General features: G+C 35.0%; 2 protein-coding genes across 4 annotated transcripts; both read right to left on the bottom strand.

Moving 5' to 3' along the window:
- Positions 1 to 254: 254 nt before the first annotated feature.
- On the bottom strand, positions 255 to 16,369 carry LOC124434811. 3 transcript variants are annotated; one of them, XM_046984736.1, is made up of 7 exons: positions 16,189 to 16,369; positions 15,788 to 15,925; positions 14,304 to 14,410; positions 14,064 to 14,219; positions 13,749 to 13,774; positions 2,116 to 2,217; positions 255 to 1,163 (listed from the first exon to the last, which is right to left on the bottom strand). In XM_046984736.1, exons 1-7 carry the CDS (start codon positions 16,360 to 16,362, stop codon positions 679 to 681), a joined length of 1,188 nt encoding a protein of 395 aa, XP_046840692.1. In that variant the 5' UTR covers positions 16,363 to 16,369; the 3' UTR covers positions 255 to 678. The 3 variants fall into 3 exon arrangements, with proteins under 3 accessions (XP_046840692.1, XP_046840691.1, XP_046840693.1); XM_046984737.1 differs by lacking the exons at positions 255 to 1,163; positions 2,116 to 2,217 and adding exons at positions 11,780 to 12,406; positions 13,357 to 13,458 and having other exon boundaries at positions 14,355 to 14,410; XM_046984735.1 differs by having other exon boundaries at positions 14,064 to 14,410.
- Positions 16,370 to 17,163: 794 nt separating this feature from the next.
- On the bottom strand, positions 17,164 to 18,523 carry LOC124434294. Its single transcript, XM_046984182.1, has 2 exons — positions 18,155 to 18,523; positions 17,164 to 17,192 (listed from the first exon to the last, which is right to left on the bottom strand). The coding sequence occupies exons 1-2, from the start codon at positions 18,447 to 18,449 to the stop codon at positions 17,164 to 17,166; spliced, it is 324 nt and encodes a 107-aa protein (XP_046840138.1). The 5' UTR covers positions 18,450 to 18,523.
- Between the last annotated feature and the right edge of the window lie 216 nt (positions 18,524 to 18,739).

Raw genomic sequence — 18,739 nt, 5'->3', positions numbered from 1 at the left:
GTGTTTATTATTTGGAGCGCCAGATTCTTGCTCATTAGCTTGACTCTGTATGTTGAAATCATTTTTAACATTAGCATAAATATACGAGCCTTCTTCGTGGCGAGCCTTCTTCGTCAAGATAGATAAATTTTGTTTACCAAATCTGAAGGGTGTTGATCTTGTTTTTTAATTGCCCTAAAAAGCAGACACCCAAATACCTACACATACACACACACAAACAATTATACTTATAATACTTAAGTTAAGACATGAAAGAAAAAGTTGAATAAGTTGTAATAAACATTTTAGTTGAAAGATGACAAAAATTCAGCAGAGAATGAACTTCATGACATGCTGTTTTAGTGCTGGCAGTTCATACTGTTGCTGCCTTAGTGCAAGTTTATTTCCATTTAATCTGTGAGGTCTTCATTGAACATGTTGACAGATTATGTCAACAACTGAGTTGTTATAAGCTAATCGTAACAATGGCTGATTTGTGAAGGCATTGATGCACTAGCAGTATTAGGTATTTTCCCAGCCCCCGAGTGAGGGTTCTATTCATTGCATTATGTTGTATTTGCTCTACATTACATGATAAGCTAGAAAATAGTTCGATTAAGTCAAGTAGCTACAGCTTTTTACATCTGTGAGTTAAATTTTAGACAGATGAAGAAATAAGACAAATAAAGAAAAGTTTGCTCATACGATAGTAGAGTGTTCCGAGCTTTTATCATCATCATTTTCTATCGTCGAATAGTATGGTGAAGGATTGGGTTCCTCCAATGTATGGTAGGCAGGCTCTTTTGAAGGACTGTTAAGGGTAGATGAGGGTGTCTGACTGTTTAGCTTGACCGTCGGAGTACTATTGGCATAGTCATAATTAGGCTCTTGTTCTTTTGAAGAAAATGGTGCTCCAGGTTTTGTTAAGTTGAGCCGCGGTATTTCATCCGTAGCATAATCATATTTCAATTCTTGTTCTGTTGGAACATCTGGTGCTGTAGGTTTTAAGTTGAGCCGCGGTATTTCATCTGTAGCATAGTCATATTTCAGTTCTCGTATCTTTGAAACATCTGGTGCTTGAGGCATTTCAGTGTTATCAACGCACTCGTACTTCGGTTCTGGCTTTTTTGACTTCAAATTTGCCAATTTAAGATGATCAATGTATTCATATTTTGCTGACGAATCTAAAGAATTTAAATAACAATTAGAAACATCAAAGTGCGCTGTTTCAAGACCTCAGGTGCTAGTGTTACATCTTAAAATATCGTAAATATTTTTTAGGATGGCCAAAATAATTTGATAGTTCTGAAAAGAAATGTTTCACAACTAAAACACCAACCAAATTGTTTTAAAACAACTGTTTTAAAACTAAAAGACACGATGGATTTCCGCTGACCACTCATCAGGTTTCAACGTCTGATAAATGAGAACTTAAAATCATTGGATATTTATAATGGCAAGAAAAAGTGAACTGTTTCAAGCGTCATCTCTCATCTCATTTAGCCGAAGTTGACACCCCTTAAGAGTAGTCCGCCGAAATGCATCAACTGTTTTTAAAACAGTTCTTCTTTGTAGAACTATATTTCGTTGATGTATTGTAAAACAGTTCTTTTTAGAACTCTTTTGGACCATCTTGGGATTTTGACCATCCACCATGGCAATTGCTATTTTTGAAACAATTTTTACACTTGTCACCACGACAAAGTCTTCATTGTACTATCTTACAGCATCCAACAATGTTCCTTGTCTGAGCTGTTCAACAAAAAATGATGTAGATTAATCGGTTCATTTACACTTTATGTTGTTCAATGTTTTCGATGGAATTCAAAATTTGGCCATAACAAGCAATGTATACCCAATTCCAACCTCAGCATACCCAACTATGAATTCCTATAAATACCATGACAACTCTATCCCTAGAAATGTGTACCTAACCTTTGTTTCCTTGTTTACAACTTCTAATTACAACGTCCCTATAGAAATTACAACCTCCCTATGGAAAAAACTCTTGTGAACCCAAGCAAAACCGGTTTACACACGGCGCAGCTAACCCATTCACAACACCCGTACATAAACATAGCTTTTGAAGGAAGAGATTTTTTTTCAGAAGCAAAATGATAAAGGCAAGAAAAATACCTTGATCGTTCTCGGTGTTTATTCCTGTATCATTGATCACTTGTAATGGATCTACATACTCTGGTTCTGTTTGTGATTGGTACGTTGGGTTAAGGGGATGGCCTAAAATAAAACGTCAAAGGCGAACTTCTTAGTAAGAAAGTTGAAAACGAAGTTTTACCTTGTCGAACATCCAAAATCTTTAACTTTCTTCAATGCAATTCTATATTTATTGATTGTTTATGACACTACACACAGGACATGCAACCAAAATAACGAACATATATATTTTATGATCATGGCTTGAACGAAAACTTGCAGAAAAATGCGTTTTACCATTAACATTTTACCATTAAACTGTTTTATAAATGTGCCTTTTACCACTTTTCTCTGCATACAAAAAAGTAGTTTACCTTCTTCATGAGACGATTTCTTATTTCTGTAAGAAAAAGTGTAAAGTTAGTTTTGACAACACCGTGAGCACAGAGCAAATTTTTTCAAATTTGGGAGAAAAATTTCAGAGAAACGGTTTGTCAAACTGTATTAGAATCAAACGAATAGTATATTTTTTTGTATGTTTTTATGTACGTTAAACATACAGAATTTTATTTGTATACCCATGCCATAATACCCAAATGTACACACAGCGTACCTATTTTCGCATAATTGAAAGAATGATCCTTGAAGAAGCAAGAGCATAAAATTTATTTTAATATCTTTTATGTTTTCGATACTACTCACATGTACGCACAGCGTACGTAATTTCTCACAATTGAAAGACTGATCCTTGAAGAAGTGTGAGCATAAAATTTATTTTAATACCTTTTATGTTTTCGATACCACACAAAATAAAACAAGACGAACATAAGGACAATGATTGCGATTGATACAGAAACTGCTATAACAATTGCCTGAGATGAGCCTCCTTCACGTTCTTCGTGGGGTTGAAGTGTGTAGTTGCTACTTGATGTTGGTGATGTGGTCATCTGGACGGGGTCTGTGTCGACGTTGTTGTTCGAGGTTGCTGATGTTGTCTAAGAAATGTTTTTAAGAAGTCAATCCCACTACCAAATACATCACGAAGATGGCAAAATATAAAATGACCACACATTAAAGGTAACTTAAAGAGAACCCGGTCAACCACAGTGAAGTTGTGCTCAGTAGCTTAGCCAGCCAGCAAGTTATACTCCCGCTATGTAATTTCTATAGAAATGTATTGTGTTTACAGTTGCTGACTGGCTACGAGTTATAACTGAAAAAGGCAAGGTGTAAAGGAATATTTCCACTCTATATTATCAAGCTAGGTGTTTATTTACAAGCAAGCGTGATCTTATATTGTTTTTAGCTACAAAGGAATAAACGTAAGCATTCGAAGGAAAAAAAGGTTAGAAGGTGTTACTGTTTACAATTAGACCAGGGATTAGAAAAAAATATTTTCTTTAGAAGGCGTTACTATTCACAATTACATCAAAGAAATTAGGAAAAAAATACAAGTTCTTTAGAAGCCTTCACAGACCAGAGTTCAGCTGAGGCTTTTTAAAACGTACATAAATCGCCTCAAGGAAAAGCAAAAGATTAGGATTGTTGTAATGAAGACAGTGCAAAGTGTTAGTGTTGTTGAGAATGTGATCATGAGTAGAAAAGTGATGTGGTAAATTTATGTCATTAATTGTGTCATATAAGTTGAAAATAATGTAAATGGTTTGAACCCGAGAGTATCGTTACGTGTTTGTGGATGTAGATCGTCCAGATGTGAAGAGTCTTGAGAAAGACTGTTGTTTTTGTTGTTGACGTTTCGAAAACATTAGCGGTAGTCGTCTTTGACTCTGAAAATGACTACCGCTATGGTTGTCGAAATCTCCGTCAACAACAACAACAACAGTCCTTCACAGGACTCTACTAACCTGGACGATCTACATGACTACATCCACAAACGTGTAAGTTTAAAATGTCGGTTATTGCGCGTCATGGCAGTTTGCAACATGAATAGCGCTTTTGTCGAATTATTGCTTTAAATCTTGTCTCTTGCTATTATAACTCTAATCTTGAGTTTACAAGATGATGTGTTTTTAGATTGTGTTTTCTCGTTCATTTTTTCAAATTGTCGGCTGGAATAAGGTTTTACAGAAAAATTTACAAAGCAAATTTGCGGGCTGGCTACGCCAGTGGGTATGCCACAGACACCTATATCATGCATTATCTCTTTACTTCATTTTAGCAAAAGTCTTTGCGAAGTCTTTTATCCACAGCAAAATACAGATGCATGAACTAAATTTATAGTTACGCATCAACCAAAAAAGTTTTGCATACCTTCCATGTTTATAAATTTGACATAACAAAATTATGGATTTGCACACATCGTGTCCTGGTGATTATACAAAAAAAAGATTGGATTAATGGTAGACTCACCTCTTTTAGTATTGTTGGAAACTTTAAGAGCAAACAATGAGATTCACTTTCAAGATTTTCTTTGGTTGTTTCGCTTTCACAGGTAACTACTAGTTTCATCAAATAACCCTGGTACTTATTTAATGCGCTCTTTTGCACCTGGATTATCAAAAATAAAAGAAAAACAAATATTCGTTGAGGTATGCTGCTAATGTGTGGCCAGCAAATCAAAAATCTTAGCCATCAAAGGATAAAAAGTTATTTGAACAAATATTCTTCTCCTTTTCCAGACTTCCTCTTCCCCCACCCTCTTATTGTGTGATATTGCTCAAAAGTCCTTATATTTTCGTCTATAAGTTATGGTTAGCAAAATTCTCTTCTGTCCACCCGAATCGGTTCAATCAATGTACAGCCAGTCTCACCTTTAAAATTTTTAAATTTTCACTTAAATTATTTTCCACGTAAATCAATTTATCGTCGTTGGGTGTCGTTAATTTCCTCCATTTTGTTTCATTAAGCTGCTTCGATTCGGACCAGTTTACTCGGCATGTGGCGTTTCCTTGAAACAGCGGAGCATAGAATGCTTGCTCTTGCATGCCATTGGACGACTTTCCCACAAGAGAATACATGAATGTTGAGTTAAAAAAACGGTAGCACCCTATGAAAAGTAAGTTTGACGATTTTCATTAACGTATCTAGCGGTCGATGGTGTTGCACAACCAACCATGCATGAGTGAAATAATGTTAACTTCTTTACACTAATTATTTGCAACTTTGTAATTTTTTGACAAAGAGTTGGCTTCAAAAACGACCGCCTAATTGTCGATCCCGTGTTTCTATTGAGTTTACAAGCATTCATATAGAATCATAGTCTTATTTATCGTATTCATTACGTTGTTTACGTTTACTGTACAAACTTTTGCTCATACCTTTGTATTTGATTATTTTCTTATGGTTATTTTTGTAATGCCAAGTTATAGCTTCATTTGCATTTCCATCTTGAGAATAGATTATCGAATATCGTTTCTGACCACGGGGCTGTTTTTTCATTAACACATTAATTTTTTTGCTGCAATTTCTAGCAAAAACTCTGAGTACGTTCGTTTCGTCTTCGTCTTCGTCTTCGACTTCGTCTTCGTCTTCGTCTTCGTCTTCGTTTTCGTTCATAACTTTTTGTTCGTAGCCACTATTTTTGCTGCATTGACCTAAAGTAACTGTTCTTTGTTCTTTTTCACAATCAGGAATGAAATGCATGCATTGTAAAGTTTTAACATTCATGAGGGAGACAGTTTCTTCAGTTCTACGTAATGACACCCAAAGTTGTGACGATGCCCAAGAACATGGTTTCCCTGTTAGTGGCTTGCTTTCTCCTTCAGATTCAACGCATATTTCTTGTTTGTTTTCCCCAACTCGCTTCATGAGTGGGAATCGTTTGTTTCTTAGAGCTGTTCAAAGAAAAACATTGATTGTGCTTAATTATACATAAATTTGTCAATATTTGTTCAAATTGTTAAATGACATATTATGTTTCAACTCTAATTTAACGTTCTTATTTAACCTCATTAGTGACTGTGGAGCGGATTTGAAACTGGGGGCTGGGGCAAGATAGCACGAAAACATGTTATATAAAAGAGATTAATAGGTCGGACAAATAAAAATTACAGATTACCTTATCAAACAAGGAGCATCAAACGAATGTACTCAATCGCCGTCTTAGCTAATATTTATATAATTTTAAATCGAGGAAGGAGTAAGTAAGGTCAAAACTTTAAATTTTTCAAGAATATTTGTCATTATCAAAATAAATCAGTCTCATTTTTAGTTCATAGAAAAAAGGAGGCGTGCTACCCGCCAAACAAATAGTTTGTGTCAATTAGAGAACGGCATAAAATACGAATCATATAGCTTAACGATGAAAATCTTCAAAAATAAAACGTCGAGGTTTCTTTGTGGGTAAAATTTTATCCGTTGCTTGATATGCTAGAATGGGAATTGATGCCTTGAAGAAGGTGAACTTTTCCGCAATTAAAATATTGTTGTTAATTAATTATCAATTTCAATTACGATTTTCAAAATATTAGGAAGTCATGTGACCAAAATGACGAATGATCTTGGTTTCATAATCAAAAGTAGACTGACTTTGACTTTATTGAACGTACATACACCTATCCTACTTGCATTTGACATTATTCCACTGCATCATGATTGAACTTAAACTTGAAATGATTTTTAATGAATAGTTTTCAAAATTTGTCAAAATCACATTCAATTGTCCTCAATTTATCATTAAACAAAAATTGAAATATTGACGTCTTTGTTTATAAATCACTGTATTTAAAACACTTAAAGGACATTGGCAACGAAAATTTTTTTTTCATACGTTTATCATAGATAGCTATGGAATACTTAATTTCGTGTTTTCGTGTCTCTTTTGAATTTTGCTGTTGAGAAAATTTGACATAAAGTTGGATCCTTATCCGCCATTTTGGAAAAAAAGCCTTATGCTAATTTATGCAGGAATACATTACTGACGTCATTGGCTGGTATCCACTGAATGACACAATATAAAATAATAGCATTATAATAATATATAGCACATTTGCTCACTGGAATTTTAAAACAAAAACAACAGTCGGCGGTTGTTAAGATTAACAAAAGTTGTGTAGTTTATCACGCTTATATACTTTTCCAATATTTAGTCGTTATAAGACGTAGAAACGTTTATTTTAGCAGATCTTACAACTAGGCTTTTGCGACATACCAAGTGTAAGCCCAGACAACAACAAGCGCGTTTGATACACTGCACATTTCGTGCAATAGAAATATTTCATTTTCCCATATTACAAACCTGTGACCAACAAATGAGTTATACGTTTAATTTATTATTTGTATACATAAGAGTCTTTGAAAGATTATGTAGTTTTATATAGGTGATAAGCTCTAAGCCGCTATGTTTTGTTCTTGACTGTAGAGTTTCGTTTATCCGTAATGTTTTACGTGCGTGTTTGCGTGCACAATGTACAAGTACACTTTTCCATTAACTTTATAACTTATGAATGAATACAAGTTTTGGGTGGATCACTCATGCATTTTGCTTTTGCGCAGTTCGTGACAATCCTTTGACAATGATATGGCATCGCAATTGCAGATCATAACAAAGAACATGAAAGAGCGTCTGTCTAAGACTAAATTTACGGTCTTTCGTGATAACATGCGTATTTATGTATAAATGTATAAAGTCCGTCTGTTGACGCGAAGCGTTTTCGTATGCTAGCATAAACACAAGCAGGAAATGGTCTTCGATGTTTCTTCCCCAAAATTTGAAAAATCCACCTAGAACATCTTTGATATGCGACTAATCGATACAGCTTGTGTATTCTCTCTATATCCTCATCAGACAGGGGCCAGTTTTCTTCAAGATGCCGACACAGATGCCGACACATGTCTACCTTTAACACACTTTCTGAGAGCATATTGTCCCTAAATTCTTGGTGTGTTGTCAAGCAATTTATCCTTGAGTTTCTGTTTGGCCTAGCAAAGCCTCATACTCATTGTATTCAAGTGCTTTTTCGTGGCAACAAAAACACTCGATTGATTGCCTTTTTTGACAAAGTACAATGTCCACACTTACACCAACTAAGAGTTTGAAGGCGCCAAGCATTTGCTTTATCAAATTCAGCATGTATTTCATCCTCCGACGAGGACAAGTCGCTCTGCTCACTCTCCTGTTCGGAACCGCTTTCTTCGCTTGTTTCGGCCTTCACTTCAGGTTTATATTGATAGGAAAGAACCTCACCCGGTTGATTTTCGTGTATGTCATCCATTACAGCAAAAAAATCCCGTAAAATACGCTTTAAATGTGTTGTAACGCAGTCAATCACAAAGTATATTGTATTGTTGTTTTGACTGCTCACCAGCCAATGACGTCACTACCGCTCGAGATAATTTTTTCAAAATTTTATCCAAGATGGCGCAATTTATAAAACTTTTGCTGCAAATATCTCAGCAACAAAATATTTTTGAGAAAAAATTTTTCTATTTTAGTTGTTAGACATCACAAAGGTTCAAAAATATGCCATAAAAATTTTCGTTGCCAATGTCCTTTAAATAATTAGCCCCCATATTTGAATGTAGATTAAGTTTATTATTTATTACCCTGTTCATCTTACCAGATTCTGGGATTATATCTTCATCTTTGGTACATTTGTAAGTGTTGTCGCCGTTAGTTGAAAGAAACGTTCCTCTACCATCTTTACATTGACATCGAGTGCAATTTTTACTTTTTACACAGTTGGCGCCATATATTTCACACTGTCTTTCTGTACAATTGCCTTGTTCTGTACATTTTATATTCCTAAATGTATCCAATTCTCCTCGCTCAATTTCGAATGACATGTTTTCGCTGCCATTGTGACAGCAAAGAAGGACGAGGAAGGACGTCGCTAAAATAAGTCGCATTATCATTATCCTTTTAAGCCTTGGTCTTGATTCTTGCCAAATATGCGAATGGACTGGAAAATTGTACTTTCGTATCTTCAATTGTATACTGAAGACTTTTAATCGTCTACAGTTGTAAATTGTTCAGCTTAAAAGGTTTGACTGAAAGCATTAAATACTTAAGCCTGCTTTCCACTAGCCACGTATCGTAACGTATTGTAGCAAAACGTAACATGGCGCATGCGTGCTTGTGCCTATTGACTATTAAATTCATAAGCACGCATGCGCCATATTAGGTTTAGCTACGATATGTTACGATACGTGGCTAGTGGAAAACAGGCTTTATTATAACCATATGTGTAGCAATCTGTTAGTGCTCGCGTGGGCGTGTCACAAAGGAAAGGCCTTTTCACGAACTGGGGCAAGAGAATCTAAGGCCCCGTTTACACTATATCGGATTGCTATCGTAGCAAGTTGAATATTCTTTATATTAAAAAGCAGTGAAATTGTTCAACTTCAGAAACACAATCAAATAGACTAAATCTATTGGCTTAATAAGCTTTTACTCCGAACAGTTACACCTTTAAAGCAAATGAAGATGTCGTGATCAGGGAATCCGGTATAGTATAAACGCAGCCTAAATTTAATCATTCAAAATGTCTCGTCTCTGGCGATTGATTTGTTTTACCTTTTGAAAAGCAGAAATATTTATTACAAATATCCAATAGCTCTCCATCAGCACTGATCAGCACACATTGTATTTCAAAACGGTTGAATGGTGACGACATAAGCAAATATCGCTTTCTTATGTAGGTTTCCCTGTCTCTGAGCCACTGTCAGTGTGTGTACGCAATACTTTTAATATAAAGCCGTCGGTAAACAATACTGTAAACAAGTTTCAATTACATAGCAAAACAATTTTCACTAGTGACTTCGAAAAACCCGAAGTTTCGTAATTTTAATGTTTGGACATACATGATGTATTGGACATACATGAAGTATTGGACAACAGGTCAGTGAACATAAATGAATATTTTCGTATTTAGTCATACGGACCATTTCCAGGGAATTTTTTGTGGTTTCCGACCGTTGGTAGATTCAAAATTTGCAAAACCTAGAGAGCAAACCTAGGTTATGAATAATTACTTAATAATTTTTTTGTCCACCTTCAAGTCTACTTTTGTGTATACCTTTGTGTCTACACTTTATTGTTTATCCTTGTGTCTACCTTTTTTCCTACCTTAATGTGCATGTACCGTTGAGAGTAAGTTTATGTCTATCTTTGTGTACTCTATTTGTTCGACTTTGTGTCTACCTTCAGTTAAGTACTTCAGTACTTTAATAGTAAGTTATAGTATTCCTTGATACATAATTTCTATTTATGTGTAACCTTGGCCATTTTTGTGACCTCAGGTATACTTTTCCACATCATCAAAGAATGCCCTTGTCTTTTCTTTATTGCATCTCTATTCCAATTTAACACTTAAACAAGTCCATTATTAAAGTTTAAATTTGATTATATTTCTACTGACTTATTTTTGTATTAAAGAGTTAACATGTCATTATCTCATCGACGGGTTATCCATGTGTTAAATTGTACAGATCGATGTATTGAAGATCATCATTAATGTTATTTCTTTCTTTTAAGGCTGACCTTATAGCAGTGTGCTGGCGCATCGGACGTGCACGTTCACTCCTCTGTATTAAAAGTGATAAAGTTCTAAAGAAACTTCCAAAGGTAAGTCGTGTTTGATTTTAAAATTTTTCAATACTATAATCGTCAAATTTTCATCGTAATAGAAAACTGTCCATGTTTCAATAGTCTTTTTTTACCACCAAACGAAGGAAAGAGTTGTGTATTAGGAGAAACTATACTCCAACATATTTGATAGTCGCTTTGTCGCGTTATGACACTGAACTCTTTATTAACAAATAACAGTTTCATGAAATATGGGAAAACGCTTTCTGCGTAAAATCATTTTGGAAAATCAAGATCCGACTTGTGTAAAATCATATAGACAGTAAATTTTTTTTCCAACTTTTTTCAAAATCATTACGACACTTGATTGTAAAGAATCACTTATTTTGAAAGCTTATTTTATTTGAAATTTTGGTTTGGTTGCTCATTGCCATGAGATAATGGAATCATAAATGTATTACAATGGTCTTGCATCGATTCTTTTTGCAACTGCTGATAAGAATGAATGTTTGACTCTCTGTTTTTGCGGTTTTTCATGAACGGGGTATAGTTTTTTTCATTTACTTCTAAATATGTTAAAGGATTTTCAAATTTCATTGTGTTAAAGTTGTGTTCATTATTTGGAGCACCAGGTTCTTGCTCATTAGCTTGACTCTGTATGTTGAAATCATTTTTAACATTGGCATAAATATACGAGCCTTCTTCGTGGCGAGCCTTCTTCGTGGCAAGCCTTCTTTGTCAAGATAGATAAATTTTGTTTACCAAATCTAAAGGGTGTTGATCTTATTTTTTAATTGCCCTAAAAAGAAGACACCCAAATACCTACACATACACACACACAAGCAATTATACTTATAATACTTAAGTTAAGACATGAAAGAAAAAGTTGAATAAGTTGTAATAAACATTTTAGTTGAAAGACGACACAAATTCAGCAGAGAATGAGCTTCATGACATGCTGTTTTAGTGCTGGCAGTTCATACTGTTGCTGCCTTAGTGAAAGTTTACTTCCATTTAATCTGTGAGGTCTTCATTGAACATGTTGACAGCATATGTCAACAACTGAGTTGTTATAAGCTAATCGTAACAATGGCTGATTTGTGAAGGCATTGATGCACTAGCAGTATTAGGTATTTTTCCAGCACCCGAGTGAGGGTTCTATTCATTGCATTATGTTGTATTTGCTCTACATTACATGATAAGCTAGAAAATAGTTCGATTAAGTCAAGTAGCTACAGCTTTTTACATCTGTGAGTTAAATTTTAGACAGATGAAGAAATAAGACAAATAAAGAAAAGTTTGCTCATACGATAGTAGAGTGTTCCGAGCTTTTATCATCATCATTTTCTATCGTCGAATAGTATGGTGAAGGATTGGGTTCCTCCAATGTATGGTAGGCAGGCTCTTTTGAAGGACTGTTAAGGGTAGATGAGGGTGTCTGACTGTTTAGCTTGACCGTCGGAGTACTATTGGCATAGTCATAATTAGGCTCTTGTTCTTTTGAAGAAAATGGTGCTCCAGGTTTTGTTAAGTTGAGCCGCGGTATTTCATCCGTAGCATAATCATATTTCAATTCTTGTTCTGTTGGAACATCTGGTGCTGTAGGTTTTAAGTTGAGCCGCGGTATTTCATCTGTAGCATAGTCATATTTCAGTTCTCGTATCTTTGAAACATCTGGTGCTTGAGGCATTTCAGTGTTATCAACGCACTCGTACTTCGGTTCTGGCTTTTTTGACTTCAAATTTGCCAATTTAAGATGATCAATGTATTCATATTTTGCTGACGAATCTAAAGAATTTAAATAACAATTAGAAACATCAAAGTGCGCTGTTTCAAGACCTCAGGTGCTAGTGTTACATCTTAAAATATCGTAAATATTTTTTAGGATGGCCAAAATAATTTGATAGTTCTGAAAAGAAATGTTTCACAACTAAAACACCAACCAAATTGTTTTAAAACAACTGTTTTAAAACTAAAAGACACGATGGATTTCCGCTGACCACTCATCAGGTTTCAACGTCTGATAAATGAGAACTTAAAATCATTGGATATTTATAATGGCAAGAAAAAGTGAACTGTTTCAAGCGTCATCTCTCATCTCATTTAGCCGAAGTTGACACCCTTAAGAGTAGTCCGCCGAAATGCATCAACTGTTTTTAAAACAGTTCTTCTTTGTAGAACTATATTTCGTTGATGTATTGTAAAACAGTTCTTTTTAGAACTCTTTTGGACCATCTTGGGATTTTGACCATCCACCATGGCAATTGCTATTTTTGAAACAATTTTTACACTTGTCACCACGACAAAGTCTTCATTGTACTATCTTACAGCATCCAACAATGTTCCTTGTCTGAGCTGTTCAACAAAAAATGATGTAGATTAATCGGTTCATTTACACTTTATGTTGTTCAATGTTTTCGATGGAATTCAAAATTTGGCCATAACAAGCAATGTATACCCAATTCCAACCTCAGCATACCCAACTATGAATTCCTATAAATACCATGACAACTCTATCCCAAGAAATGTGTACCTAACCATTGTTTCCTTGTTTACAACTTCTAATTACAACGTCCCTATAGAAATTACAACCTCCCTATGGAAAAACTCTTGTGAACCCAAGCAAAACCGGTTTACACACGGCGCAGCTAACCCATTCACAACACCCGTACATAAACATAGCTTTTGAAGGAAGAGATTTTTTTTCAGAAGCAAAATGATAAAGGCAAGAAAAATACCTTGATCGTTCTCGGTGTTTATTCCTGTATCATTGATCACTTGTAATGGATCTACATACTCTGGTTCTGTTTGTGATTGGTACGTTGGGTCAAGGGGATGGCCTAAAATAAAACGTCAAAGGCGAACTTCTTAGTAAGAAAGTTGAAAACGAAGTTTTACCTTGTCGAACATCCAAAATCTTTAATTTTCTTCAATGCAATTCTATATTTATTGATTGTTTATGACACTACACACAGGACATGCAACCAAAATAACGAACATATATATTTTATGATCATGGCTTGAACGAAAACTTGCAGAAAAATGCGTTTTACCATTAACATTTTACCATTAAACTGTTTTATAAATGTGCCTTTTACCACTTTTCTATGCATACAAAAAAGTAGTTTACCTTCTTCATGAGGCGATTTCTTATTTCTGTAAGAAAAAGTGTAACAGTTAGTTAGACAACACCGTGAGCACAGAGCAAATTTTTTCAAATTTGGGAGAAAAATTTCAGAGAAACGGTTTGTCATCGTAACCATCGCATGGTATTAGAATCAAACGAATAGTATATTTTTTTGTATGTTTTTATGTACGTTAAACATACAGAATTTTATTTGTATACCCATGCCATAATACCCAAATGTACACACAGCGTACGTATTTTCTCACAATTGAAAGACTGATCCTTGAAGAAGTGTGAGCATAAAATTTATTTTAATACCTTTTATGTTTTCGATACCACACAAAATAAAACAAGACGAACATAAGGACAATGGTTGCGATTGATACAGAAACTGCTATAACAATTGCCTGAGATGAGCCTCCTTCACGTTCTTCGTGGGGTTGACGTGTGTGGTTGCTACTTGATGTTGGTGATGTGGTCATCTGGACGGGTGATGTAGTCATCTGGACGGGTGATGTAGTCATCTGGACGGGTGATGTGGTCATCTGGACGGGTGATGTGGTCATCTGGACGGGGTCTGTGTCGACGTTGTTTTTCGAGGTTGGTGATGTGGTCATCTGGACGGGGTCTGTGACGACGTTGTTGTTCGAGGTTGTTGATGTTGTCTAAGAAATGTTTTTAAGAAATCAATCCCACTACCAAATACATCACGAAGATGGCAAAATATAAAATGACCACACATTAAAGGTAACTTAAAGACAACCCGGTCAACCACAGTGAAGTTGTGCTCAATAGCTTAGCCGGCCAGCAAGTTATACTCCCGCTATGTAATTTCTATAAAAATGTATTGTGTTTACAGTTGCTGACTGGCTACGAGTTATAACTGAAAAAGGCAAGATGTAAAGGAATATTTCCACTCTATATTATCAAGCTAGGTGTTTTTTTACAAGCAAGCGTGATCTTATATTGTTTTTAGCTACAAAGGAATAAACGTAAGCATTCGAAAGAAAAAAAAGGTTAGAAGGTGTTACTGTTTACAATTAGACCAGGGATTAGAAAAAAATATTTTCTTTAGAAGGCGTTACTATTCACAATTACATCAAAGAAATTAGGAAAAAAATACAAGTTCTTTAGAAGCCTTCACAGACCAGAGTTCAGCTGAGGCTTTTTAAAACGTACATAAATCGCCTCAAGGAAAAGCAAAAGATTAGGATTGTTGTAATGAAGACAGTGCAAAGTGCTAGTGTTGTTGGGAATGTGATCATGAGTAGAAAAGTGATGTGGTAAATTTATGTCATTAATTGTGTCATATAAGTTGAAAATAATGTAAATTGTTTGAACCCGAGAGTATCGTTACGTGTTTGTGGATGTAGATCGTCCAGATGTGAAGAGTCTTGAGAAAGACTGTTGTTTTTGTTGTTGACGTTTCGAAAACATTAGCGGTAGTCGTCTTTGATTCTGAAAATGACTACCGCTATGGTTGTCGAAATCTCCGTCAACAACAACAACAACAGTCCTTCACAGGACTCTACTAACCTGGACGATCTACATGACTACATCCACAAACGTGTAAGTTTAAAATGTCGGTTATTGCGCGTCATGGCAGTTTGCAACATGAATAGCGCTTTTGTCGAATTATTTCTTTAAATCTTGTCTCTTGCTATTATAACTCTAATCTTGAGTTTACAAGATGATGTGTTTTTAGATTGTGTTTTCTCGTTCATTTTTTCAAATTGTCGGCTGGAATAAGGTTTTACAGAAAAATTTACAAAGCAAAATTTGCGGGCTGGCTACGCCAGTGGGTATGCCACAGACACCTATATCATGCATTATCTCTTTACTTCATTTTAGCAAAAGTCTTTGCGAAGTCTTTTATCCACAGCAAAATACAGATGCATGAACTAAATTTATAGTTACGCATCAACCAAAAAAGTTTTGCATACCTTCCATGTTTATAAATTTGACATAACAAAATTATGGATTTGCACACATCGTGTCCTGGTGATTATACAAAAGAAAGATTGGATTAATGGTAGACTCACCTCTTTTAGTATTGTTGGAAACTTTAAGAGCAAACAATGAGATTCACTTTCAAGATTTTCTTTGGTTGTTTCGCTTTCACAGGTAACTACTAGTTTCATCAAATAACCCTGGTACTTATTTAATGCGCTATTTTGCACCTGGATTATCAAAAATAAAAGAAAAACAAATATTCGTTGAGGTATGCTCCTAATGTGTGGCCAGCAAATCAAAAATCTTAGCCATCAAAGGATCAAAAGTTATTTGAACAAATATCCTTCCCCTTTTCCAGACTTCCTCTTCCCCCACCCTCTTATTGTGTGATATTGCTCAAAAGTCCTTATATTTTCGTCTATAAGTTATGGTTAGCAAAATTCTCTTCTGTCCACCCGAATCGGTTCAATCAATGTACAGCCAGTCTCACCTTTAAAATTTTTAAATTTTCACTTGTATTATTTTCCACGTAAATCAATTTATCGTCGTTGGGTGTCGTTAATTTCCTCCATTTTGTTTCATTAAGCTGCTTCGATTCGGACCAGTTTACTCGGCATGTGGCGTTTCCTTGAAACAGCGGAGCATAGAATGCTTGCTCTTGCATGCCATTGGACGACTTTCCACAAGAGAATACATGAATGTTGAGTTAAAAACGGTAGCACCCTATGAAAAATAAGTTTGACGATTTTCATTAACGTATCTAGCGGTCGATGGTGTTGCACAACCAACCACCATGAAATAATGTTAACTTCTTTACACTAATTATTTGCAACTTTGTAATTTTTTGACAAAGAATTGGCTTCAAAAACGACCGCCTAATTGTCGATCCCGTGTTTCTATTGAGTTTACAAGCATTCATATAGAATCATAGTCTTATTTATCGTATTCATTACGTTGTTTATGTTTATTGTACAAACTTTTGCTCATACCTTTGTATTTGATTATTTTCTTATGGTTATTTTTGTAATGCCAAGTTATAGCTTCATTTGCATTTCCATCTTGAGAATAGATTATCGAATATCGTTTCTGACCACGGGCTGTTTTTCATGAACACATTAATTTTTTGCTGCAATTTCTAGCAAAACTCTGAGTACGTTCGTTTCGTCTTCGTCTTCGTCTTCGTCTTCGTCTTCGTCTTCGTCTTCGTTTTCGTTCATAACTTTTTGTTCGTAGCCACTATTTTTGCTGCATTGACCTAAAGTAACTGTTCTTTGTTCTTTTTCACAATCAGGAATGAAATGCATGCATTGTAAAGTTTTAACATTCATGAGGGAGACAGTTTCTTCAGTTCTACGTAATGACACCCAAAGTTGTGACGATGCTGAAGAACATGGTTTCCCTGTTAGTGGCTTGCTTTCTCCTTCAGATTCAACGCATATTTCTTGTTTGTTTTCCCCAACTCGCTTCATGAGTGGAATCGTTTGTTTCTTAGAGCTGTTCAAAGAAAACATTGATTGTGCTTAATTATACATAAATTTGTCAATATTTGTTCAAATTGTTAAATGACATATTATGTTTCAACTCTAATTTAACGTTCTTATTTAACCTCATTAGTGACTGTGGAGCGGATTTGAAACTGGGGGCTGGGGCAAGATAGCACGAAAACATGTTATATAAAAGAGATTAATAGGTCGGACAAATAAAATTACAGATTACCTTATCAAACAAGGAGCATCAAACGAATGTACTCAATCGCCGTCTTAGCTAATATTTATATAATTTTAAATCGAGGAAGGAGTAAGTAAGGTCAAAACTTTAAATTTTTCAAGAATATTTGTCATTATCAAAATAAATCAGTCTCATTTTTAGTTCATAGAAAAAAGGAGGCGTGCTACCCGCCAAACAAATAGTTTGTGTCAATTAGAGAACGGCACGAAATACGAATCATATAACTTAACGATGAAAATCTTCAAAAATAAAACGTCGAGGTTTCTTTGTGGGTAAAATTTCATCCGTTGCTTGATATGCTACAATGGGAGTTGATGCCTTGAAGAAGGCGAACTTTCCAGAAATTAAAATAATGTTGTTAATTAATTATCAATTTCAATTACGATTTTCAAAATATTAGGAAGTCATATGACCAAAATGACGAATGATCTTGGTTTCATAATCAAAAGTAGACTGACTTTGGCTTTATTGAACGTACATACACCTATCCTACTTGCATTTGACATTATTCCACTGCATCATGATTGAACTTAAACTTGAAATGATTTTTAATGAATAGTTTTCAAAATTTGTCAAAATCACATTCAATTGTCCTCAATTTATCATTAAACAAAAATTGAAATAGTGACGTCTTTGTTTATATATCACTGTATTTAAAACACTTAAATAATTAGCCACCATATTTGCATGTAGATTATTTTTATTATTTATTACCCTGTTCATCTTACCAGATTCTGGGACTATATCTTCATCTTTGGTACAGTTGTAAGTGTTGTCACCGTTAGTTGAAAGAAACGTTCCTCTACCATCTTTACATTGACATCGAGTGCAATTTTTACTTTTTACACTGTTGGCGCCATATATTTCACACTGTCTTTCTGTACAATTGCCCTGTTCTGTACACTCTATATTCCTAAATGTATCCAATTCTCCTCGCTCAATTTCGAATGACATGGCTTCGCTGCCATTGTGACAGCAAAGAAGGACGAGGAAGCACGCCGCTAAAATAAGTCGCATTATCATTATCCTTTTAAGCCTTGGTCTTGATTCTTGCCAAACATGCGAATGGACTGGAAAATCGTACTTTCGTATCTGCAATTGTATACTGAAGACTTTTAATCGTCTACAGTTGTAAATTGTTCAGCTTAAAAGGTTTGACTGAAAGCATGAAATACTTAAGCCTGTTTTCCACTGGCCACGTATCGTAACGTATTGTAGCAAAACGTAACATGGCGCATGCGTGCTTGTGCCTATTGACTATTAAATTAATAAGCACGCATGCGCCATGTTAGGTTTTGCTACGATATGTTACG

This window comes from Xenia sp. Carnegie-2017, unplaced genomic scaffold, assembly GCF_021976095.1.
Source record: "Xenia sp. Carnegie-2017 unplaced genomic scaffold, XeniaSp_v1 HiC_scaffold_14, whole genome shotgun sequence".
In the NCBI taxonomy this organism is placed as follows: Eukaryota; Metazoa; Cnidaria; class Anthozoa; order Malacalcyonacea; family Xeniidae; genus Xenia; species Xenia sp. Carnegie-2017.
This window is presented reverse-complemented; position numbering and strand designations above follow the sequence as displayed.

Coding starts and splice junctions, on each gene's coding strand:
- LOC124434811 (XM_046984735.1), bottom strand. CDS start 16,362: ATGCAAGAGCAAGCATTCTATGCTCCGCTGTTTCAAGGAAACGCCACA. Junction 13,775..14,063: donor TGGTATCGAAAACATAAAAG/GTATTAAAATAA, acceptor TTTTTCTTACAG/AAATAAGAAATCGCCTCATG. Junction 2,218..13,748: donor GAAATCGCCTCATGAAGAAG/GTAAACTACTTT, acceptor GTTTTATTTTAG/GCCATCCCCTTAACCCAACG.
- LOC124434294 (XM_046984182.1), bottom strand. CDS start 18,449: ATGATAATGCGACTTATTTTAGCGGCGTGCTTCCTCGTCCTTCTTTGC. Junction 17,193..18,154: donor AGATATAGTCCCAGAATCTG/GTAAGATGAACA, acceptor TTCTTTGAACAG/CTCTAAGAAACAAACGATTC.